This window comes from Amblyomma americanum, chromosome 4 (assembly GCF_052857255.1).
Source record: "Amblyomma americanum isolate KBUSLIRL-KWMA chromosome 4, ASM5285725v1, whole genome shotgun sequence".
NCBI classification, from domain to species: Eukaryota; Metazoa; Arthropoda; class Arachnida; order Ixodida; family Ixodidae; genus Amblyomma; species Amblyomma americanum.
Genome location: NC_135500.1, coordinates 50775292 through 50800487, shown reverse-complemented (window position 1 = coordinate 50800487; position 25196 = coordinate 50775292). Strand labels below are relative to the sequence as shown.

The 25196-nt window shown below is 45.5% G+C and overlaps 1 protein-coding gene across 2 annotated transcripts in view; it reads right to left on the bottom strand.

The window, feature by feature from the left end:
* LOC144127943 (uncharacterized) overlaps positions 1-25196 on the bottom strand; it is a 134633-nt gene that overhangs the window by 56467 nt on the left and 52970 nt on the right. For both annotated transcript variants that reach the window (XM_077660959.1, XM_077660960.1), the window contains 2 exons: positions 24029-24279; positions 9390-9727 (listed from right to left, as the gene is read on the bottom strand). In XM_077660959.1, the coding sequence (XP_077517085.1) occupies positions 9390-9727; positions 24029-24279 (589 nt within the window). The remainder of the gene's footprint in view (positions 1-9389; positions 9728-24028; positions 24280-25196) is intronic.

The following is a 25196-nucleotide window of genomic DNA, read 5'->3' as shown; positions in this document are numbered from 1 at the left end:
CAAAGTGACTTGGGCTAGGAGAGATGCCGTAGTGAAGGGCTCCGGAAATTTCGACTACCTGGGGTTCTTTAACATGCACTCACATCACACAGTACATGGGCCTCTATAATTTCGCCTCCATCGAAATTCGACCACTGCGGCCGGGCTCGAACCCGCGTCTTTCGGGCCAGCAGCCGAGCGTCGTAACCACTCAGCCACGGCGGCGGCGCACAGAAAAATACAATGGTCAACTCTCTTGGCTGCTTGTAATGACCTGATGGCCATTCACAAATGAACAACCAATTAAAAAGAACTGTAAGAAATCAACATCTGATAATGGACAGACAACAAAACGTTTCACAATTTTACGCAGTGCACTGCATAGACAAGCAAAAACAACACACTAAAGGAACAGATTTCGGATGTAATTGACTGTTACGGAGCAAATGGAATCATTTGTAAACTTATTCAGTGGAGGAGGTAGGACATATCTTAGAGACTGCAAACCGTAATTTGTTCTTGGACGTGGTGCGTGCCAGTATTCATTGTGTCCTGCTATCTGGGGTACTGGGTTAACGTGCAGGTAAGACATATTTATTAAATGATTGGCCTGGTCATGAAACGGTGATTTATAAATATATGTAGAACCCGAAACACGTATAGAACACTTATAGGCACAATTCTGTGCCTGGAAAATAATGTCTGTGTAAAAGATAAGTAATCTACATTAGCTATAGCTCTGAGGGCCTGCTTTTGTAAAGTCAAAAGTTTCTGGATATCAGTGTATGTAGTGTTACCCCACACACACCAAGTGGCAATATCTGGCATGCAATTCGAATAGAGCATGATACAGAATAAGCTTTGGCCGGAAGCATCCATTGGCATCTCCTGATTATTCCTACAGTTCGAGCTAATTTAATTCATAGCAAATCTATATGGTTATCCCAAAGCATATGTTCACTGAAAAGAACTCCCGACATCTTAAATGCACTGACTATCCTAATTTGATTACCACTTAAGAGTAAGCTCGTACAGTCGGAAACTTGGCTGTTTTTTGCTCCAAAATACTCAGCCTTACTATTCTTCATGTTGATTGGTAATGCATTACTATGAGACCAGAAATAAGGCTTCTCCAGCAGTGACTAAACTGTTAACATCATCGCCTGAACAGAAAATATTAGTGTCATCTACATAAATAAAATCTACTTCAGGGTCCCAACCAGTGGCCTGCCATTCTACCTTGCATCGCTTTCCAGATGAGGTGATTGCAGTTGTTTTGGGTTTTATTAAGCATTAGTGGTTAAGGTAATCATACACCAAACAGTAAGTTAAAGGGGCTCTGAAGCACCTTCCAACGATAGCACACTAACTCTGTCAGTCACTGCATTGTGTTGTCATGAACACCTGAGTCAAATAATACACTCCTACACGCAGCGCAGAACCCACAATCACGCACGAAAGTTGGCGAGCCCTTCGCAGAGACTTTCATGCTCGCACCCTCCCCAGTCGCTCGCACCTGTGTAGACAAGGTGAGAGGTGGCTATTGGTCAGATTAGTTCAGACGTCAGGCAGCTACCATAAGCCGCTTAGCTCCGTCAGGTCAGGAAGCTCCAGCCCCGGAGGTGGGGCTGGTGGAGATGCGCCAACCTTCAAGCGCGCAAAGAGTGATGAGAGAAGAGGTAAAGGCACGAAAACACCTGATATTCAAGTTGAGAAAAGGAAACTTAGAAATGCACCTGCAAATACCAAAATGTTAGCATACAACACATTTGTCCGTTCCAAACTGGAGTATGCAGCAGTTGTATGGGATCCTCATGCTAAAAAGAATATAATGAATTTAGAGCGTGTTCAAGGAAGGCTATCAGATTCATCTTTAGTAAATATAAAAGAGAGGATTCTCCGTCTTTAATAATGCTTGCAAATAAAATCAGTACGCTGGAAAACAGGCGGAAGATAAGTCGTCTCCAATTTTTACATAACATTATAAATGGAAAAAGCGCACTTCAGCAGCCTCATTGCGTAAAACCTCTAAGTTCACGCCAGACAAGACACAGACATAACCTTTCACTTACGCCAATATTTTCTAAAACAAAATCCCATATGAATAGTTTCTTTCCGCGTACTATACATGAATGGAATTCTATACCTGTCGATGTATTGCAGTCACAAAACTTTGCAGAAGAGCTGGAAAAACATCTTTCTTCCATAAACTAACTGAAACAAAACCAGTGTTCAAAATCTGTTATGTTTTCCTAACTCCTTCACTTTGTGATGCCTTTTTTTTTTTTTTCCCCCAGAAACAGTTCTGTTGTTCTGAGTAAAAATTGCCCGCCTGTTTGTTATTTCACATGTGCCACTCTTCATGTTTTGTTCGTTATTGCGCTGGTGCCAGAGCGTATTCATTGAGTAACACTGCTACACCCAGCATTATTTTTCGTTAGTGTTTATTGTTGTTTTGCATTGTCACACTTTTTACTGTATTGCCCCTCCTGCTAGGGCCAGTTTATTGGCCTGCAGTATCAATAAATAAATAAATAAATAAGTAAAGTTTTCACTACAAATATCTCAGCCTCTAAAAACCGCATTAAAAAATTGTTGCTGTGCAATATTCGCGAAGCAGGGCACTTGAACATTCCAGGCATACCGTAACTTTATTATACACTCCCTTTGGAGGGAGACCCTGGTCTTTAGAAAAAATCTTTATTAATGAAGTTACAGTTATAAAATCTTCAGTGAACATGTATTTTTGTATGCTGATTCCAAATATGTGAATTAATTTTATGTATAACAAGTCCTTGTGCACTTTGCAATATGTTATGTAAGTTATTGGAGAGAGCTTTCAAGCAAGTTTGCTGCGGGGAACCTACTGAAATGTATACCATTGCTTAGCCTTGACATCAAGGAGCGAAATAAGGGCAAAAATATCATCCTGCCTACCATACAACTTGAGTTATAAGGTTTCTAAGTCGCCACTCCAGAAACAGGGATGCCAACTTTTCTTCCCATTTCTGAAGCGGCAACTTCAAATCCCTGTAACTCAGATGATAATTTTACCGTTATTGTACTCCTTAATGTCAAGACAAACCAATTGCATGCATTTCAGCAAGTTCCCTGCAAGAAAATTTTTCCAATTGTTTCTGCAAATGACTTGAATGACATGCACATAAATGGATAAGGACTTCTTTCACATGAAGTTAATTGACATATTTAGAATGAGCACACAAAAAATATATGTTCCCTGAAAATTGCATGATTTTGACTTCATTAGTAAGAATATTTTCTAAGACAAGGGTCCCGTCAGGTTTAAAATTTTCAAACATTTGCTTCCCTTAGAGGGGCTCTGAAAGGGGCCCTAATAAAGCTACAGTATGCCTGGTATGTTAAGGCACGCCTCTTCATGAACACTGTCAAGCAAGAAATTTTCTAATGCGCTTGTTAGAAGCTGAGTTATCAGTAGTCAGAATTCGAATTTCCGAGTATTCACGCTTTTCCCTCTCCTCTCGTCAGTTTTTGCACGCTAGAAGGTCGGCGCTCCTCCGCCAGCCCCACCTCAGGGGGCGGAGCTTCCTCACCCACCAAAGCTACACGGCTTATTGGCCGCAGCCACGGTAGCTGCCTAACGTCTGAAAGAATCTAACCAGTTGCCACCTCTCAACATGTATACGTAGATGCGAGTGACGGAAGAGGGTGTGAGCACGAGAAAGTCGCCGAGAAGGGCTCGCCAACTTTCGCGCAATTGTGGGTTCTCTGCTGCATGTATAAGTGTGTTATTTGGCTCAGGTTTTAATGACAACACAATGCAGTGATTGAGCGAGTTGATGTGCTTTCTTCGGAAGGTGTTTCAGAGCCCCTTTAAAGGACAAACGACAAATCTGCAATACTGCATGCTTGTGTCTACTTCTGTGTCCACTACCGCTTGTCTACGTCTACTCCCTTTATCTTCCCTTTTTCTGTTGTGCAAAATTCAGTCTTCACTAACACTACGTTTTTCTTCCTAAGGGCAACATACGTACGTAGGCAGGAATATGTATGCTCATCATAAAATACAATGGACTTTCAAGTTCGGAAGGTGGACATAAAATGTGGTCTTCTGCGGCCATGTCTACAGGTTTGTCTTGCTCCACAAGTATCAAGTTGTGCGCAAGATGCGAAGGCAGCATAAACTGCTTCAGTAAAACATTCCTGATGCCCACATGGTCTTCTTTCACCCAGGATAAGCTTTACTAGGCACACAAGGGCACTGCTACAGGCTGGCTGGTTCAACACAATGGAAAGAAACAGTACAAAGATGGGATGATGACGAAAGCCAACACAAGCGCCAACTAGTAACTCTGTGCTAGCCAGCATTTGTGTCAATCCCTTTCTTCTTGTCTAGTCTTTGAGCTGTTCCTTTCTGTTTCCAAGTAGAGTTGGTTGACTTCTGCATCCCACTTAGTATGCCATGTCAATTTGGTAACATAGACAAAACACACAGTCCATTTCATGTTTCAACAACGTGGAAGCAACAGCTCAGCAGCAGCAGCAGCCACAACCAACAGCAAAGAATCTCGACAAGGCATGACAACTACAAGTGAAGTCAACATGGTTTTTGAAGAGCCTATTTCTGAGGGTGATGCTGTGATGATATCAAAGCTCTATGGCATAAAGAAAATCAATGTATTCTGCATGATGAAGAACTATGACCATGCCAGTAGTAATGAATGATAAGGGAGACATTGGCATTTCAAAATCAAGCTTGGAACATAAAATCACAGATGCATCTAGACATTCCATGAAAATATGTAGCTCGCTATTGTAGAGGAGAAGTGCAACAGCGGTGGGATACATACAAGACAAGTGCTTGTATATATCCCGCCACTGTTACGTTGTTCCCCTACAATGAATGCCTACTAACTAGCCCTATTTTCAGCTTAACTCAACACAGCTACAATGAATGCCTACTAACTAGCCCTATTTTCAGCTTAACTCAACACAGCTCCTTAGCCTTTTTCTCGCTGCTAGGAAAAGACCTACTTCATGTTGTTTCTTCAAACAACTTATTCTCAAGTGTGTTAAGTGTAACACATACTATAGTATATATATCTAACTATAACTTAGCGAATAAGTTATTCATAGAAAAATTTGACAGCGGCACAGTTCTTAAATATTTTTGTGATAAAATTAAGAAACACAGAAGATGATATACAGGACACAAAACATTTCTATCTGTAATGGCAGTGTTTGGGCAATGCAAAATGAAAAATAGATGAGGTGTGCCCTGGGATATGACTTCAGTTACAGCATAATCTCGGTACGAACATGGTTGACACAAGTTTTGGGATAGCACCATCACCAGCCTGACTACACCCACTGCAGGGCGAAGGCCTCCACCGTGTCTTTCCAATTAGCCCGGTCCTTTGGCAGCTGTGCCCACCCTATGCCTGCGAAGTTCTTAATCTCATCCACCCACCTAACCTTCTGCCGCCCCTTTCTACGCTTGCCTTCACTTGGAATCCACTCCGTTACCCTTAAGGACCAGCGGTTATCTTGCCTTCGCATTACATGTCCTGCCCAAGCCCATTTCTTTCTCTTGATTTCGACTAGGATGTCATTAACCCGTGTTTGTTCCCTCACCCACTCTGCCCGCTTCCGATCTCTTAACGTTACACCTATCATTTTTCTTTCCATGGCTCGCCGCGTTGTCCTTAACTTAAGCTGAACTCTTTTCGTTAGCCTCCACGTTTCTGCCCCGTAGGTGAGTACCGGTAAGATTATGCTGTTGTACACTTTCCTCTTGAGGGATATTGGTAAACTGCCATTCATGATCCGAGATATGCGCTCCACCCCATTCTTATCCTTCTAGTTATTGCCCTTTCATGATCCGGTTAAGCTGCCACTATCTGCCCTAAGTAGACGTATTCCTTTACAACTTCCAGGCTCTCACTGCCAATTGTGAACTGCTGTTCCGTTGCTAGACTGTAGAACATTACTTTGGTTTTTTGCATGTTAATTTTTAGACCCACTGTTTTGCTCTGCCTGTCTAAATCATTGACCATGCTTTGCAATTCATCTCATGAGTGACTCAGCAAGGCAATGTCATCAGCGAATCGCAGATTATTTAGGCATTCTCCATTAACTCTTATCCCCAACTGTTCCCAAATCAGGCCTCGGAATACCTCCTGTAAACAGCCGGTGAACAGCATTGGCGAGATCGTATCTCCTTGCCTGACGCCCTTCCTTATTGGAATTTTATTGCTGACTGCTGACTTTATGGAGGACTATAGTAGATGTGCAGTTCTATATATATCTTCCAGTATTTTGATATAAGGCTCTTCTACACCCTGATTACGCAATGCCTGTATGACTGCTGAGGTTTCCACTGAGTCGAATGCTTTCTTGTAATCAATGAAGGCTATATACAGGGGTTAGTTATATTCTATGCATTTCTTTATCATCTGATTGATAGTGTATGATCGCAAATATTGTCTTAATTCATAGGAAAAGAGACACCAAGGACTTTAAAAATTACAGACCGATCAGCTTACTGTCCATTGCCTACAACGTATTTACTATGGTAATCGCTAATGGAGTCACAGAAACCATAGGCTTTGGGATAATACAAATTTGCAAAATTACCTGGCAGGAGTGCACTCTGTACATTGTGCAGAATTTCAGATGTTCAGCAATCTCTCCCGTGCCACTACAGATGACATAAACGCATGAGCCACAGCAACACTCTCGAACACTAACTGCTGCCCGCGCTTAGCTTATGTCATGATCACCAGTTACGCTGTACGCACCATGGGTAGCGAGCTGTGGCCACATGACTGTAAATAAATCTTATCAGCCGCAAACAGATCTGCATGAAAGCATTTCTCATGTTTCTGCATATGAATTTTATTCATTTTAGATGATAAAGAATTTTGGATGCGAATTGTTTTGCGGCTATGTGAGATTCATATCATTGAGATTTTACTGTATTTAGGACACTCTATAAAATTTTATTCTGCTTTATGTGACCACACAGTGTCTGTAGTACCTATGCTATGCCGCAGAGCAGCTGTATAACTGAGGTGTGCAACGGCTATCACCCAGGAAATGTTCCATTACTGCCAAGCTTTATTTTACCGTTTCAGCCACTCGGTGCAACAGTTAAGAAAAAAAGAAGGTGCACTGCTGCTCTCTAAGACTTGGGATGCAGAGGACCAGCTTCTCTTTGGGAGACTCAATCTGTTGCAACTGGGAATTTGCAGAAGCATAAAAAAACTTGAGATGCTTCTTTCAGTTACTTCCTCTTCAAAAAGCAACAGTGTGCCGAGGAAGTGTTATGAAAATTCAAATAATCTTTAGGTTAGCAATGACTTAATGCACTCATCTGGGCCAAAATTTTGCACAAGACTGTACATATAGAGAGTTATGCAGCCAAACTCTTGCCAAGATTGTAGAGACACTAAAGCACTTTCAATGCAAAATGTTGTGCGAAGTGGCATTACATCATTATCTAGGCGCTAGATCAAGGCTCACCCTTCCAAATTCCTTGCTTCTGTGACGGAATGTCACAACCAAAATTGAGACAAATGGGTCTCTGACCGTATAACGCGCCTCAGCCACAGCTGACACAAAAAAACTGTTTTCAAGCAGCTGGAACATGAGGTGGGCACACTGCTTTTTTTTTTCTGGGTGATGTTCAGACGTCACTTTGCATGACTCAAGATGCCACCTCTTCTCAAAGTATGCGTACCTGACTGCATCAGAAAGCAAAAAGTGATGAATGGAAACCAAAAGTAAAACTCCAGTTTTCAAGTCACGCAGTCAGATGATGACTGTGTTGAAACACACCGGATATGATTGTACATAGAGGAGCAAAGAAAGTTGGTCACACCAGTCAGTCACCTGTTGCACGCCAAAGAAACAATGCGATGCAGACAGCACCCAGACACCATAAGCAAGGAAAATTTGACAAAATAGGTTTTCTAGTGAAACTGCTCAACATTCACTCTGCATTGAAGTTTGCTGGCTCTGCTGGGCAGAGAACCAACAGTGACAGCCATACTGATCCTTCTCCCATAGCATGAATGCCAACTCTTAGGCTTGCTCAAACAACCTTCCTATTGGCCAATGCAGATGAACATGGAAGTTCTCGCTTGTATGAAGCACAACCAGTCAGAGCACAAAGAAAGACAGCAGACAACAAAATTAATAACAACAGAAATTTTATTTAAATGGTAAAGAATAAACACCTGGATACAGACACATGTGCACAGTGTACCTGAAGAAGAACACAGAAGAAAACAACAAACACATTGCAGATGCTGTGCTAACAGCAGAACTGATCAAGAAAAAAGGTTTCTTGGTGTTTGCTTACTGTTCTCGATAATAAATAAATATACAAATAAATAAACATGCTGCGGGCTTCTCTGAAAAACTCAGTATTTGGTACAGCAACAGAAAGACCCTGACAATACCCATAATTTGGTTTGGTTTGGTCTATGGGGGTTTGACGTCCCAAAGTGACTCAGGCTATGAGAGATGTCGTAGTGAAGGGCTCCGGAAATTTCGATCACCTGGGGTTTTTTAACGTGCACTGATATCGCACAGTACATGGGGTTATAGAATTTCGCCTCCATAGAAATTCGACCACCACGGTCGGGATCGAACCCGTGGCTTTCGGGCCAGCAGCCGAGCGCCATAACCACTTAGCCACCGTGGCGGCAGTACCCATGATTCATGAATAAACCTAACAATAAAACAAACATTGGAGCAAGTTTGATAGAGGATTGGTGAGACCTACTTTCTCAGCCAGATGAGAGTGATCCTGTATTCCTATTGCTACACTGCATAAGGCTTGTGGAAAGGCAAAAAAACTCTGTCCCTGGTGAGTCCATGTATGTGTTACTACACATTGCAATGCAGCAATCGATGCTCAAGCACAACATGCTACCAACACAAAGGACAAACAAATAATATAGCAAACGCCCTAGGAGCTTTGCAGTGTCTATGCAGCACGTGGTCCTCGTGGTCCTCCCTTTCTGCCACGAGGGGGCGCCCCGGCGCCGGGGTTACTCCTGCATGGAGCCTATGGCTATTGCCTCTCAGCATTAAATACAGGGTATGTACAGGGGCCAGGTTCTCACGTGCTTCTTTCCCAACAAATTGGTTTTGGCTATCACACTAGCCGAAACCAACTGGTTGGGGAAGCCTAGCATGCGAGACCCTGGCCCCAGAGTATGTGCTCTATTATCAAGTCAACTCTGCAGCTGGTGGAACCAGGGCTGTCAGCCATACCAATGAGAAAGGAGTGATCGGAATGGCAAATATGCACAGCCTTTAAGCCAAGAAGACCTCTTCAGCAAAAATGAAAGAGCAGAGGATACTGACAGACATTCCGGAGGTGCCCCCAGTGATTTTGGGCATCCCTGCTCTCATCCCACCTTTTATGGTGAGCTTCTCGATGCTGTTGTTCTGGGCCAGGCCATTGACGACTGCATGCGGCCAGCGGGATGACCTGGGCAGCTCCATGTCCAGCTCCCTCAGGCCGACTGCCGAGGCCAGGTAGGTGGCCAGGGCTTCAGCAGCCTCCAGGTCAACAAAGCACCCTGCACTGCGCAGCTGGAGGGCAGTGAGGTAGCAGCCACAGTCTGAGGCCAGGGCCAGGCATGTCTCCCGCAGGGTCTGAGCGTCCAGGCAGCTGAGGCAGTGCTGGCCAAGGGACAGCAGCGCCCTCTGCGTGCCTGCCACCTGGGACAGGTACAGGGCAGACGAGGTGCAGCTGAGCCACACCCCCCGCGCATCTGGGCTCAGCACTCGCAAAATAGCCACCGTTCAGCTATTAAAACAAGGCAACCTGCGAAATTACATCTTGTTTGCAGGCATAGGAGAATTCCGCGTGGAGCTCCACAGTTACTAATCTCTTGTGCACCATTAAAAAGAAATAACACACAATTACAATTCAGTACCTCAACTCCTTTCATCACCGTCATCACCATCAGCCTGACTATGCCCACTACAGGGCAAAGGCCTCTCCCATGTCTCTCCAATTAACCCTGTCCTTTGCGAGCTGCGGCTACCGTATCCCCGCAAAGTTTTTAATCTCCTTCGCCCACCTAACTTTCTTCCGTCCTCGCTACACTTGCCTACTCTTGGAATTCAGTCCGTTACCTTAAAGGTGCACTAAAGAGGAATATGAACTCGTCATATTACCGCGGGAACTCGATCTACACGTTCCGAGCATTCTTAGAAACTTCAATTTACTGCCCTGTGTGGCCGATATCCCTAATTTAAAACAGATTGAACGTTCTGGCTCCACCTTTTGTTGAACTCAACACGGAAGGCAGGAGTAGTCAAACAACATGTGGAGTGCCTTTTCAGCCAGTTCCGTGGTGGCTTGCCGCTCTGCCATCGGCGGAGTGATACGTAAATCTAAGAGTCCACGCATATTTTCATTTCTGTGGGCCCAATTTGTGGCTATGTTGTCTGCGACTGAAACTATTCATGGAAATCTAAAAAATAAAATAAAAGCGAAAGCGAAGTGGCCACGGGACTAGCTGAAAGGCACTCCACGCGTTGGTTGACTTCTCCTACCTGCAGCGTTAAATTAAAAAAAAGGCGGGAGCTGGGACGTTTAATCCCATTTAAATGAGGGAAATCGGCAGCACAGGACAGAAATTTGAATTTTCTAAGTATGCTCGGAACATGTAGATAGAGTTCTCGTGGTAAAAAGAAGAGTTCAGAATACTCTTTAGTGCACCTTTAATGACCATCGGTTATCTCGCCTTCGTATTCCATGCCCTGCCCAAGCCCATTTCTTCTTCTTGGTTTTGACTAGGATGTGATTAACCCACGTGTGTTACCTTGCCCACTCTGTTCTCTTCCTGTCGCTTAACATTACACCTATCATTTTTCTTTCCTTAGGAAAGGAAAATCCTTTCCTTTAGATAACATCCAAGCTTAAAATCCTTTAGATACCATCAAAGCTAGCAGTGGGTATGAGGTCCTCTATTGTGGAGGGATTCCAATTGCTTTCCATCACCCACAGTTACACAGAAATTAAACAAACAGCTCAGCATAAGACGTGAAACCACTCAATTCTGCTATCTTTTAAAAAAAATATTACACTGGGTCATTCTTCCTGGGCCCTCCTGCTTGCTTTTAAGATTTTTTATGATGAGCAACCAAATTGCTCGTCTTCATTCCATGAAATGCTACTGGAAGGCTTTCACACACGCAAGTGAGGTCCGCTGCAGGCTTCCAATGGCCATCGACTACATCCATGTTTTGCCGTGGCTTTCTTTGCACTGATAATTCCACACCTTGTTTAAAGGCGTTGGGACACCAAATTTTGAGGCTATAGTAAGCTTGTTATGGGCTTCCTCTGTATGTAAGGTCACCCACGGCGAAGTATTGGATGCAACAAGCGCTTAAAATATATTTTAATTGAGCTCCAAAGAGTCACTAAGTGCTCTTCCTCACAATCGAGGCCCATCGCTAGCGCTATAGGTGGTGACGTAGAGCCCTGGGAACGATATCAGTGAATAGCAGTGACATCACAACACATTAACGTGACGTACTATGAACGCCAACGCCCGACATCAGCGAGGCGATGCTTCGGCGACTCAGCGGTCGATGTGCTGATCGGCAGATATGACGTTGCTGACGCACCACCCGGCACCTTATATCGGCTGCCGAGCGAAACCTTCACATCGATGAGACGATGACTCTCTTGTTTACACCTTCTCTGTAATACGAATAAGCGAAACGAGCGACTACACATTTCATATGTTCAGTTGGTCACCCTTCGGCTCACCTGCAATACGAATAGGCCTAGCGAGTCTGCCGGGTTCGTACAGGCAATGTCAACGATTGTTTAGTGAATGCAAATAGTCATCGAACGTAGATTTGACAACAGTGATCTGAAATCGAGGATTGTTTACATCTTAGGACGCAAATACATCAAGCGGGAAGCGCCGCTGCTAGGCGGTGTGACCCAGTCTGTCGGTCAATGATGCAGACAACCGCGGCGGCAGCTACAGTCATCACCTTCGCTTGAGGGCAACAAATTAAGCCATTTTGTTAATCTCATATGGGTGCCGAACATACCTCTAGATAAACCAATTTAAATTCAAATACTGGACACATCAGAAAAAGTAAAAAGGCAGTTACGAGTCGGAACCCCCGGTCCTATGCGTTGTCAACAACCTGGCTATGAAGCATTCCCCAGTCTGTTGCTCGCATTCTTCGGCGATTCTTGAAAAGTTATCGCACTGTGCAAACAAGTAAACCCACAACTGGCGTAAAAGAGATGAGCTTGCTTAACCTAAGTAGAACGCAGCTTGCAATTCATGCCGAACTAACGCGCAATTGCTGCCTGTATATAGATGCATATACATAAACAAAAGTAGCGCCGAGATGCAGTCATCGTCATGGCCGCATTCCTGGAGGAGTTACGTACCCGTGCGGTAAGTGCTCAGTCCCGTACAATTGTCTGGAAGCATTCATTTAGCGAATACATGGGCTGTTTGCTAAACTAGCAGCAGATATCATAATCAGCAGGCACAGGACCCTGAGCAGTCTTGCAGCACGGCTGCGCAGGCGGCACGAAGTGAAGACAGAGACGGGTATTGGTCGGTAGGAAAAGTGAGGCATCGTGTCGCTGTAATGTGACCAGGGTCAGCTACGGGCCAACGACACAGACGTCCGCCAAGCATCGGCGTCGGCGTGGCAAAGCGAAATACAACGCTGAAACCACGTTGGCACACGCAGTGTGGCGATTGAGATCGGCCGAAGCGAGCCACTTGGTTTCAGGACTAAGTGTCGTTCCTTGCTAGCTTGGCTTTTTTCAGCATATTGCAGTATCGACCAAGTTTGTCGGCACATGATTTCGAAATGCGCTGCTATGCACAGCATGTGTACGAGAGCAGATGATGCAACAATACATGCGTCACAACTTTTGGGGCCCATGTGACCAGGGTTGCTGCTCTTCCCTGATCGTGACGTCACGGCACACTCCGGCACTCAGAAACTGAAACTGAAACTGCTCAGTATAAATAATGCAAAAAATTATTTACCGCACATTCATAGATTGTGCAGCGTGTATCACGCGTCCTGGGGCAATACGCAACGTTTGAAACAAAGAACACGCCAACCAAAATTTGGTGTCTCCACCCCTTTAAGAGCGGCTTATATGAGAGAATACTGCAGAGTGACGATGCGTAGAACGGGAATATAATACCGTGCTCACTTGCCTAATGGACGCATTCACTATTTTAACCATCAAAGCAAAACCTTCTCCCAACTAATAGATACAACCCCTTCTCGTCTTGCCAGCATTCATGCAGACAACACTGCGGGGCTGGGTGGCACTTCACAAAGAAGAAGGAGTGTGTAAGCTCTCATTGCTCCACACTAAGAAGGGTTCACAGAGTACACCAGATAAAAGGGTGCCCCAAACAGTCACAGACGTTGCACAACATGTGGTGGCACACCCATGCTGGCAAAGCAACGTTCTACTTAGAGTGGTGATGTAATTGGCTGGAGTCTCTTTGCAGTAGCTCTTGGAGCACCCAGAGGTGCTTTTTGGCACGGAAAAGTGAGTGTTTGGCACACTGATATGTACCGTATTTTCTGGTGTATAAGTCGCATTTTTAAAGATTTTTTGTAGGTGCGGCTTATACAGGGCAAAAAAATTATACGCAATCATGCCTCATCTTTTGTCGTTCCTAGTAACTATGTTTGAAAAGAAAATTGATGAGTAAATGAGAAAAGGAATTTTACCACAGTGCAATCAGCTACAATCATCCGCTTTCGCTCACCTGTGCAGTGGCAGGTGAGCGCTCATCAGGGCCATCTGCGCAGATAGCTCACCGCGTATGCGGTTCTCGGTAGTGGAATGTGGATCATGCTATGCTAAAACTCTGTGTTTAACATTTTATCTTATGGCCAGAGTCTCATATTCTCACAACATCAAGAATGAATGCGACGGCAACACAAAGTCCTGCCAGCGCATGCTGTCGTGTCGAATTCTCGAAACTTTTGATGGCTTTGCACGTGTCGTGCAGTCTTCTTACTCAACATGACACTACCTGCGAGGAGAGGCTACGATGAAAAATTGAAGTTGCATGCCATCGAATATGCACTGAAGAACAGTAACCGGGCAACGGAGAAACAGTTCGATGTGAGTAAAAAAAAATTATCCCGCCAATCCATGAAGAATGCCCCAAAATCGACGCCACTGAGAACTTCGGGGTAGCATGCCGTTTCCACACTTCAGCCAAGCAAGGACGTGAAAGTAAACACAGGCACTGTTTGTGAATAATTGTGCCATGCGCATTTCTGCCGTACCTTCCGCACCATGGGGTGACCAGAGTAAATCCCTGCCTGCTGCAGGCCTACTGTATTTACACGATTGTAAGTCGACCTATATTTAGAATTTGAAAATCCGAAGTGGGGGGGTCGACTTACGATCGAAACGAAAGCATCACTCTATAAATATAGGCGAGACAAATGAGATATCAGGCATGCTACAGCGTGGTTAATTTTTGCTGCGTGGCTCCATGGCATCACTCTTGGTGCTGGCCTTGAGCAGCTCCTATGTCAACGCACAGAACTGGCATACCCTCCCCGCGTGCGCGGGCGGCAGCCGATGGCGGTTATCGATAAGCAGCAAACTGGCATGCAACACATGGCTGCTGACTGCGGTTGTTGATAAGCAGTGGTGGCCTGATAACGCAATCGCGTTCTACGGGAAGGTCAAGTGTTTCACTTGGCGCTCAAGGGAGTGTTGATAGTTGATGGAAGGGCCGCTGTTCCAATTCAGGCGGCACCCCCACTCGGAACGGCAGCGGTGCCAGGGAGTGTTGGTAGCCGACGGAAGAGCCGACACCATTCACGCATAGTTTCTCTTTGGCTCTGACGCATTTGACTACTGGAGGCCGCGTTTCACAAGTTTTTAATGTAGAGCTTCGTCAGTCATCATTTGTGCTACAGGTCTGGCAAGCGACCGGCGCTCATTCGCAGCTACATTCAAGATGGCTGCCATTCTTTACGCTGCAGAAACGAACAGCCGCGCGCCGGGCCGCAAGTTCGACGTTCGCAATGAGCGGTACAGGTGTGGCAGCTGCTGTGAGGAAAATTTTCAGCTGTCTGTTCCATGCGATGTTGTGATGTGGCCGTTCGCGAAGTGCGGGATTTCACTGCAGCGATCATGACGGCAGCGCTAGTGAGGATCATGGCGCAAGTGTGGACGAGTAGTCGAGTGACTAATGCATTTTTGCTTTGGAATGTGCCTGCGTGTGGCAGTTGATAGCGGCTGGCGATAAAAGGCAGCCGCTAGATAATGCTATCGCGTTCAACTATTCAAGTCCAAGCTTAAAAACCTCGGAAGTTTTTTTTTTTATTTTTCGGAAATGTGATTTGGGGGGTCGACTTACATTCAAGTCGAGCTACAATCGTGTAAATATTTCACTTCTGTTTTCAATGCGTGTGTGCCAACGCGCCCAGCCGAAAGGATGCCCGCTCACACATATATGCTATAAGGACAGGTTGAAGGGATTCTCGGAGAAATACCATTTTCCGCTAGTGCTGCCTAAATCAAAGGTGGCATAACATTCTTGGTATGGCATTGCGCACACGACGAGACGAACACAGGAAAGAGCAGGACGACAGAAAGAGCACTCTTTTTGAGCTCTTTCTGTCGTCCTACTCTTTCCTGTGTTCGTCTCGTCGTGTGCGCAACGCCATACCAAGAAAGCTATGCACCATCTCGCCCAGCAAGAAGTACTTCTACAACACGTGGCATAACACATGGCACCTGAGAATTTTTTTCGGAAATAGAGTTTTGGTGCAGGCCTGGCACAGCTAGGTTACTCGTAATTTGTCGTATAATATAGCAGCATGTAGCAGGCATTGCCTTTTCGCACGCAATCACATCACTGCGCTTAGGTTCCACCTAAAACTGCTAATAACATACAAGGTTTGCTGCCACATAACAGCAGCTGCAGAGAAATGTGTCTTTACTTTAAGGGGGGCAGAGGGGATCGGAGCAAACTTTTATATTTTTTTACTTAATGATGAAATTTGGCTCACTGGTTTGAAATAGCATCAAACAGACAGCTACAGAGTTTCATGACGATATCTTCAGTAGTTTTTATTTTATCATTGTTTATATGTTGGTCACATGTTGCTTGCTCGTGGAAAGCCTAGCATGACCGCAAAATGGGTTATGGGTCTTTAAATGTTTTTAGTAGTTACTAAGAAGTATGGTTTATATCAAGGTTCTAATTTTTTTTTTTTATTTCTCTGCTCCGGTTCTAAACGACGTAGTATGCACATTCTCTTTATGTTTAGAATGTATCAAGCTCCAATTATTGTGGAATAAAAAATGGTGAGCATAAACAGTAAATCGGAGACTGTCTTGAAGTAAGGCACATTTCAGCAATTACAACAAAACAAACTGGATTAAAATCTGTGCTCCCAATGCTGTGCTATGCTTTCCACGAGCAAGGTGATAAGCTCAAAGCAAACTTTCGAGAAAACAAGCCTGAAAATTTGAAACTAGTACACACTGTCTACGTGTAGATGCTCACAAATAAATTTATTTGGACAGCTTAGTTTACTTTTGGGTGAAATATTTCAGTACAACATAGAAAGAGTGTTGAAGATACCATAAAGTGCACTTTTCAAAAATCGACTTTTCTCACGATTTTTGCCATCTGATCCCCCATCACCCCTTAAAGGACTACAGATACCTGATACCATATAAACGCATGTAAGGGCCGCAGTTTTTTCTCGGATTTGAGGGCCAATTTTTGGGGTGCGGCCCATACACGCAATGTGAGAAAAAAAAAATTAAGTGAAAACACGCCGATAAGGGAATGACCGACATTTATTCTACATCCACTCCAATCGTCACTCGTGGAGTATTCCGACTGAGCTAGTGCTGAGCTCTGGTGCACGCTCACCCCACTAGAAGTTGCGCAGCATGTCTACTGTTAATGCGTAGATGTTGTTCCTTGCTTCTATCACTTAGCAGAGCAGCTCTTCGAGTTCGGAAAACTTCTACGGTTTGCCTCGGAAAGCGCGCTTTTTGCAGCTTGTGTTCCTCAAAGCGTCCTTTTGATTGCACCATCATCAGACGCACTTCTCTGCCGCGTCGAATTTCCTGCCCACTGCACGCTTGCCATATTTGACAGCAAACTCCCAGCCGTGTAGCTTTTAAGGTGCTTGCCCATCGTGCTAAAACTGCAACGCTTAGCGGCAGCACAAAAAGGCCACAACTACGGCGAACGAACACGCTGCCACAACTGCCGTGCATTTGACAGCCACAAAAGCATTCACAAGGCTGGAGCTATGTTACTGATGCCGATATGAATAGCGGGAGCTCGCGGCGAAGGAAAATGTTGTCAATGATGATGATGATGAGCCACGGCCTTTGGCGCCATCCGTGGACAGCACCTGAAGGCTCCTGTGCACATGTGTCGCCTCCGCAATCAAGTGCACCGTTTCTCGCAGCCAGAGCTGATCACGGAGGCCACGGCGTGCGATGGAAAGTTTTGGTGTGGCCCTTACACGGATACAGTCAAACCCACTTATAACAATACCGCTTTTAACAATATATCGGATATAGCAATGGACAGCCGCGGCACCGTCACCTTTGCAATGTGTTCCATGGTAAAATAAACCGCTTATAACAATGCTATCAGACTAGATTGTCGGCTATAACAATTAAATGCAGTCATTTGGAGCCAACCCTAAAAGAAAAAACTCTCAAACGGAGCTACCACGCCAGCCAAACTACGCTTACGGCACAAAAAACGCACGCGCATATGCAGAGCCGCCCGCACAGAGGCCACAGCGGCTGCGAAAAGATCACGTGACGACGCATACGAGGCGAGGCGCGTGGGGTGAGCCGGAGAAGCTTGTATGACTCGGAGGAGAAGAAAAGATGGGCACTTTCCTCTAGGCAGAGGTGAAGAGGGTAGGGAGGCGCTTCCTTTTGTTGCTTTTGTATCCGCGTGGGGAGAAGTCCTTTCTGAGGGTGTGCCGCCCGTTGAACACGCGTAACGGCATTTCAGCGTGGGCTGCCCCATCGTTCCCACTTTCTTTGGTTCCTTCTTCACGAGCTGCACATGTTCCGAGGGCAGCATACAATGTCAAAGCACGTGCGTTGCCAGCGTGGTTTTTTCATCTGCCATCACCGGCCTCGGTCCTGCTGGTTCTGCAAGCCCATCGGATTCTTCCCCAGAGTTCAACAATGGACGATTCTCCTTCAGGAAGCGCGGCCAGCGTGGCTCTACCGGATCAACTGCCACAGAAGAGAAAGCGAGCAGCAATATCTTTGGAAACGAAGCGGAACATTTTGAGGGAGCACCGAGGTAGTGAAAAAGTGTGCAACTTAGTATGCAAGTACGGCCTGTCACAGCCAACAGTTTCAACCATTATCCGCAACGCGCTCAAGATGACTGAAAACGAATGCCATGCTAGTGCTGGCCATGCTATGGAGGATGGCCGGAAGAGGATTCGGCATGGTGCCTACAAAGACGTGGAGGGGGAACTGTATCAGTGGCTCCTTAGCGCACGTGCTATGAACTTGCCAATTAGTGGCCCGATTTTAGCGGAGAAGGCAAAGCACTTTGCGTATCTCCTTCAAAACACCGATTTCCAGCCTGGTGGTGGCTGGAATCAGCGCTTCAAGGAGAGGCACGGAATCGTCTACAAGGCAGCCGTGGGCGAGGCAGGGTAGCTCAATGTCGACGCTAGACGGAAGTGGTTGGAAGAAACACTGTCGTACATCCGCGAAGCATATGCAGACCGGGACTTGTACAATGGTGACAAGACCGGGCTAGTCTTCTAAATGCTTCCGTTGAAGACGCATCCACTCAAAGGCGATCCCTGTAAGGGCGGCAAGCAGAGCAAATTGTGGGCGACTGTTTTCCTCTGTGCGAATATGGACGGCAGCGACAAGTGCCCCGCCTTCGTAATTGAAAAATCTAGGAATCCCCGCTGTTTCCGTGGTGCTGCGAGGATTCCAGTTCGTTACCGTCATAATGAGAAAGCGTGGATGACGTGTGAACTTTTCCGCGAGTGGCTGTGCGAGTTCGATCAGCGGATGCAGCATGAAGGCAGGAAGGTGGCGTTGGTCCTTGATAACTGTACTGCACACCAGACTGCCCAGAACCTGTCGCATGTGAAAATTTTGTTCCTGCCATCGAACACGACTGCAGGCTTGCAGCCCATGGACGCAGGCGCGATTGCGTGCTTCAAGGCATTGTATCGCCGGCGTGTGTTGAGCAGGCTTGCTCTTAACCTGGACATTGCTGTGCGTGAATGCCGACCCGCTCCAGACTTTAAGATTTCGCTCCTGATGGCTGTTCAATTCATTTTTGGGGCATGGGCAGAAGTCAGCTCCTCCACCGTCATGAATTGCTTCCAAAAAGCGGGCTTCGTCGGGGATATCAGTGACACGGAGTGTCGCGAAGCTCCTGCCGATGGGGCGATTACAGAGCTTTGGTCTACAGTGCACGGTGATGACGGCGACGCGGAAGGGCTTGAAGAATTCTTGCACGCCGACGATGCAGTCACCAAAAACGAAGAATTGACTGACGAGGCGATCGTTGCAGCAGTCACCGGCGCGGAAGATGATGACAGCAACGATGACGAAGATGAACCGGAGACTGTACAAGTTGTCTTTCATCAGGAAGCCTCAAGAATGATCGAGTCCCTGTGGGGCTTCTTTTTTGCAAAAAACCTTTCACTCGGACATGTCCAACATTTGGATGCCCTCCAGAACGATGTCAGCAAGATTGCCGCGAAGCAGTCGAAACTCACCGATTACGGGTTTGTTTCAGCAAAGAAGTGAGAAGCGCAAGCTATTTTGCCCTATTTAAATGCTTTCAAGTTTTCATGTTTTCTTTGTTTGTTTGTTTTTTCAGGCACTAAGGGATTTTCCAAGCTGAGAGGCAGCCGCAGCAACCTTCTCATATTTTTTACAATGCCCCTTTCGATGCCACCAAAACGATGCCTCGGTGGAGCTCGCATGTCACTTGCCGTCCGTGCAGTTCTTATGCTTTTTTTGGTGTAACCCGTTTATAACAATTATCGGTTACAACAATGGAATTTTCGTGGCACTTGAACATTGTTATAAGTGGACTCGACTCTATTATGTTTTAAATATTTCCTTGGGGAAAACAGGGTGCGGCCCTTACATGCATTTATATGGTATTATTTTAGTGTTTTCTTTGTTCAAATGATGTGTTACACATTAGAATACATGGACCCCTGCATGATATTCGAATATGACCACTAAATATATAATTGAATTTCATCTCTCATGCTGCTTCGGTTTCATCATCCAAACGATGGCTGTGATGTATAGTTAACCTTTAGGTCAAGTGCGGTCCAGAAAAGTCTGCAATACAGTTAAACCTCGATGTAATGAACATCAAAGTAACGAAATCCTCGATGTATAAAGTATTCCAGTTTTCATAATTCTTCTTGCTCTCGCCGACATGGACAAAGAAAGGAGAGTAAAGGAAGGGGGCAGGGGGGCAAGGCTAGAGTCACTCCGCCACAGCCAGCCACGAGGTCGCAGCTGTGGCAGAATGCTTCGTCATGTCAGCAGAGCATCCAGGGCACTTGTGTAACGCTGTTTCTGCTGGCAAAGAAAGGTAGAAGTAAGGGACCACTTTAATCGCAAATAAAGGTTTTTCCTTGGAGCTATCCACAGCGCGTTCTTGGCAGAATCTTAGCAAGCTAGGCAATGAATTTTGATGTAGCTAAGTTTCAGTATTATGAAGTAACTGCCAATTTTACAGAATTTGTTTAATTGAGGTTTACCTTTTTAGTTAGCATGGAAAAAATGAGCCGTTTTGATAGGTTTGAGACACAACTTTTTCTGCAATATATACGAGGTATAAAAAGCAAAATTTTCATGAAAGTGATGAGAATAGCATGAGCTTTTTGAAGAAATATATTTCAACACAAATACTTGGTTATAATATTGCAAAAAAATTGGCAGCTCTGTCGAAGGATCTTCTGACTGTGGCACAACCATTGCAAAGGCGTACAAGCAAGTCCGAGCTCATTGCTTTGTAAAAACATACCTTTATGTTTTTATTTGCAACCAAACTGTCGTCTCCATTACCGTTACTGGAATTATTCGCGACAACCAAGCTTCAGAATTGGCAAACATGCAAAAAAATTTAATTAAGCAACAAATTTAACTGACAAGACTCTCTTAGAGCAAAAATATTAGAAACATTCTGTAACACACAAAATCTTTCCAAAATCTTTGTAAACTAGCCACGAAAAGTTTGAATTTATAACTGAAAAACCTTTCGAGTTGGAAATTTTTTTCTCACACTGCATGAGAAAAGGCAGTTTTCAAAGTGTCCTTGATATAAATTTTCATGAGTAAAATATTTTCACAGTAGAATGTAAAGTGTTAAAGGATAGCTTTATAAATGTGCTTTTCAACATTATCAGACTGTGCTAAAAATCTTTTTAAAGAAGCCGAAAAAAATCCAGAAATATTAAAAGTATACCCGCCGTACCATTTGTGATGATCTACTCACATGAAAATTATAATGGGCACTACACTGAAATCGTCTTATAGCAAATAAGCAAAAACCTGTAATACGGTTCGATAAAGCCAAAATATGTATTATAAATTTCTCCAAAAACCCACACTGGAGAAGAAAAATTTATTCAGCAAAAGAACGATAGGGGAGGCCTTTTCTGCAGTTTTAGCACCATTTTGAAGCTGCTCGCAGCGATTACAGAGGCCGAAAAACCAATGCCACAAACGTCAGCTAGGTTGACTTCCCTGCAAAGCACTGCAGCACGCGGCAGTGGCAGGTCAAACACCAGCTGGATGGCTTCCTCGCATTACAGCAGCATTTCATGAAAAATCTGAGGCCAGGACGACGAAAGCTATCGCAGTTGTAACCACCTCTGCTCCATAAGAGTCTATGTGAGCAGAGGACGGCTGCTCAAAAGCTACAACAACAGACCATGCTTTTGGTTCTGAGGCACTGTCTACGGGTGCCAGAGGTGCAAACGGGTTCTGACTGCCTGGATACCAGCTGTTTTCACCATTATATCTTCTGTGCCGTTGTGGCCACACCACCACTAGTCACCCGTGTCTTGAGGTAAAGCCTGCCGGCTGCCGTCCGCGCAAGCACAGTTTGGCTCTCGGCAGTTCGATATATCCATTTTAAGCAAAGCCATATTCGCTACGTAAAGTAAGAAATGCATGTGTTTGTTGAAAACATTTAGGAATGATTTCACACTGCCAATAATTTGTAATACAGTGGAGCCTACATATACTGGCCCCACTTAAGACGAACTTTCACTTATAACAAACGAGACCTGCACGACCGTCAAAATATGCATTGTTTCAATGGCACAAAATCCCATGTATAACGAACGTCATTAAGCCCTGCTGATCAGTTACAGCAAATGGACGGCGTAAACCCGGTGCGGTGATGGGAGATAAGCTGCCTCTGAGCCCTTTGTGCACCCGGCGCGCGGTATGTTTTCCCGAGTCTCATAGCAGGCGAACTGCCCACCCCATTTCGTGCCGCTCTCAAGCGAGCTACTCTTTCCCCAGCTTCGTACCAAGATCACACTACCGCCCCTCCTCGCAACTCCGCTCCCCTCTCCTCACTCTCTTGCAAATCCACACGTGTTGTCTGCGATCAACCGAACCGCAGCCGAATGCCGATCGTGGAGGCCACGCTCCATGAAGCAGGCTTTCCGTGGGAACAGAGAGGTGGCTGCACTGACGCTCATGGATGCCCCTCATTGGTCTCTCCGCTGGTGCTGTGTGTCTGTATCTTTAGCTTGACTGGCTTGATTGCCGCTTGTGCACGTTGCACGTCTACCCCATCGCGCCCTTTGGTCGCTCTTGTTGTGGTACGGACGTTTCGATGGCTTCATTCAAATCTCGGGCCCTAGTTGTAATTCGTGATGGCGGATAGGAACACCGTGCCATTTCCATTGTGTTCTGCGGTAGAGATGATGAAAGCGGCCTGGGTGGCAGTGAAGGCCACTGGCGAGTGGAACTGCTTCCGCAAGGACGGCTTCGCCAACACAGTGTCTGATGCCGGGCCTGATGCTTCGGAAGATGACCAGCCGGCAGAGATTTGTGGCAGCGCGTCGTCAACTCCGACATGACATTGGTCATGAGATTGGTTGTAGTGATTTTATTTCTGTCGATGACGACGCCGACACCGCGGAACCATGCACGGACGAGGGCATCGTTTATGAAATGCGGGACGAGAGTGACACAGAGGAATCAGATGAGATGAAACTTCGGAGCCAGCACCCATAAACGCGGCTGTGGCAATGGGCTACATAGAGAGCCTCAGACAACTTGTCTAGCCAAGGGCTTCGGCAAAGAGCATGCTTTTGCTTTAAATAAACTGGAAATTTCCCTCATCGGATCTGCACTGCGAAAATAGACATTCATCACAGACTTTTTCACAAAGAAAAAATGTTGTGTTTTGACAAGCAACTGTCTTTAAAGCTGTCGTCCACTTACTATGAACTTTCGGATATAATGAACGGACGCTGCATGACGCTCATGTTCGTTATAAGCAGGCTCGACTGCATCCGTGTACGTTATAACAAGCTTTCACTGTAGACTGCTTGAAAATGATCTAAAATGCTTTGATTTTAGAAGAAAAAATTTTGGCTTGCAAAGGTGACAGTGAATAGGACTCAAGGAACCCTCCCCTTCATGTACATTAATGGACTTCACCACGTGCCAACAAGGGAAAGTGACGATTGCTCCCTGCTGCTGCTGGTTCGCATTTCAGTCACCCCTGAAGAAGGGACCGAGTTGGTCTCAAAAGAATGGATTGAAAATAAATTATTAGTTGGAGTCAGCATTTCTCAAATTCAGCTTTTATACAGTAATGCTTCCGATATGCTGGGAGTACCCTGTCTTAATCATGTGCACATCCTGTCATAGACCAGTGTAGGGCATGTGTAAAATTTTGGTTTCAGCTTAGGAAGCCCTCCAAACGTAAAAAAGAAAAGAAACTAAAATCAGATAAAACTGAAGCGTGCTCACCTGCCGACTGTCACCCGGTGGACCATGGCAGTCTCCTCCAGTGCCACGTAGAAGGGCCGCAGACCGACCAAGTGCAAGGCAGAGAAGTGCAGGTCCTCAAGTGATGCACAGTCCCGAGCCACCACCAGGAGGCGGCGCAGCTGGCCAAGCGAGAGGCTGCAGTCAATGCCCAGGCGGCGCAGGGACCTGGCCTTCTGGAGCACCTCCACCAGAGTATCTACATGCCACTTCTTCCATGCAAATTCCCCCTGCTGCGCACAGAGAGAGAGAGAGATGTGCATTCAGGTGCTGGGCTGCACATGGTGAAAGAAGAAAAACATAGCTGAACTCACTCTTCTCAGCGCAGCATCCACATGTAAAAAAAAAAACTGGAGAGGACACTTAAACTCCGCCTCTACGTTACGACGCGATATCATCAATGAATTAACGCCCATATATACAAAATTTCTCATTCTTGGCTTTCCATTTATAAATCCCTGGGGATCCTCATACCACTCCTGGTGCAATGGTGCTGCGGTTAAGACATGCATCACTGCCCTGAAATGTCAGGTTCTGCTATTGGTGGGGCATGTGCAAAGCAGATTGCTCCCCTCGAGCAACCTCCCGGGACAAATCATTAATCAAAGGCGAACAGTTGGCTCACAATCCAGATTGTGATGACGCCACAAGGTTGCCTGACCTAGGTGGCACACGTGCTTCCTAGACTGCTTATCTAGAGACTTTTTGTGGATTTTTCATTCATCGCCAATATCTCTGATATTGACGCCAGCTTTTCTGCCATACGGGAGCCCTAAAGCTATCGTGTTAAATGTATAGCAATGAGGCCGGGAGGGCTTCAAGCAGAAATGGTACACGTGCACTGCGTATGTGATAAAATCAGTCAGCAGTGCATGCCAGGCCAGAGAAACTGGGGCCCAACTCGTTACTAAGGTTTCAGTGTAAACAGGACTCCATCAACACATCAGCTGCAGTGTTTACAGGGCATGAAGCATTGTCCATAAATATGATTCCCGTAAAAACAAGGCAGTCTTGTACTTTCGGCTCTGGATTTACCTATATCCCGCTAGGCTCAATGGTTCCTGGTATGTGCATGTGTACATGTACGTCGAAAAAAGCAACTGCTAAAAAGTGCTGGAAATACTTGTTACGGCCAGCACAAGCTGAAGCT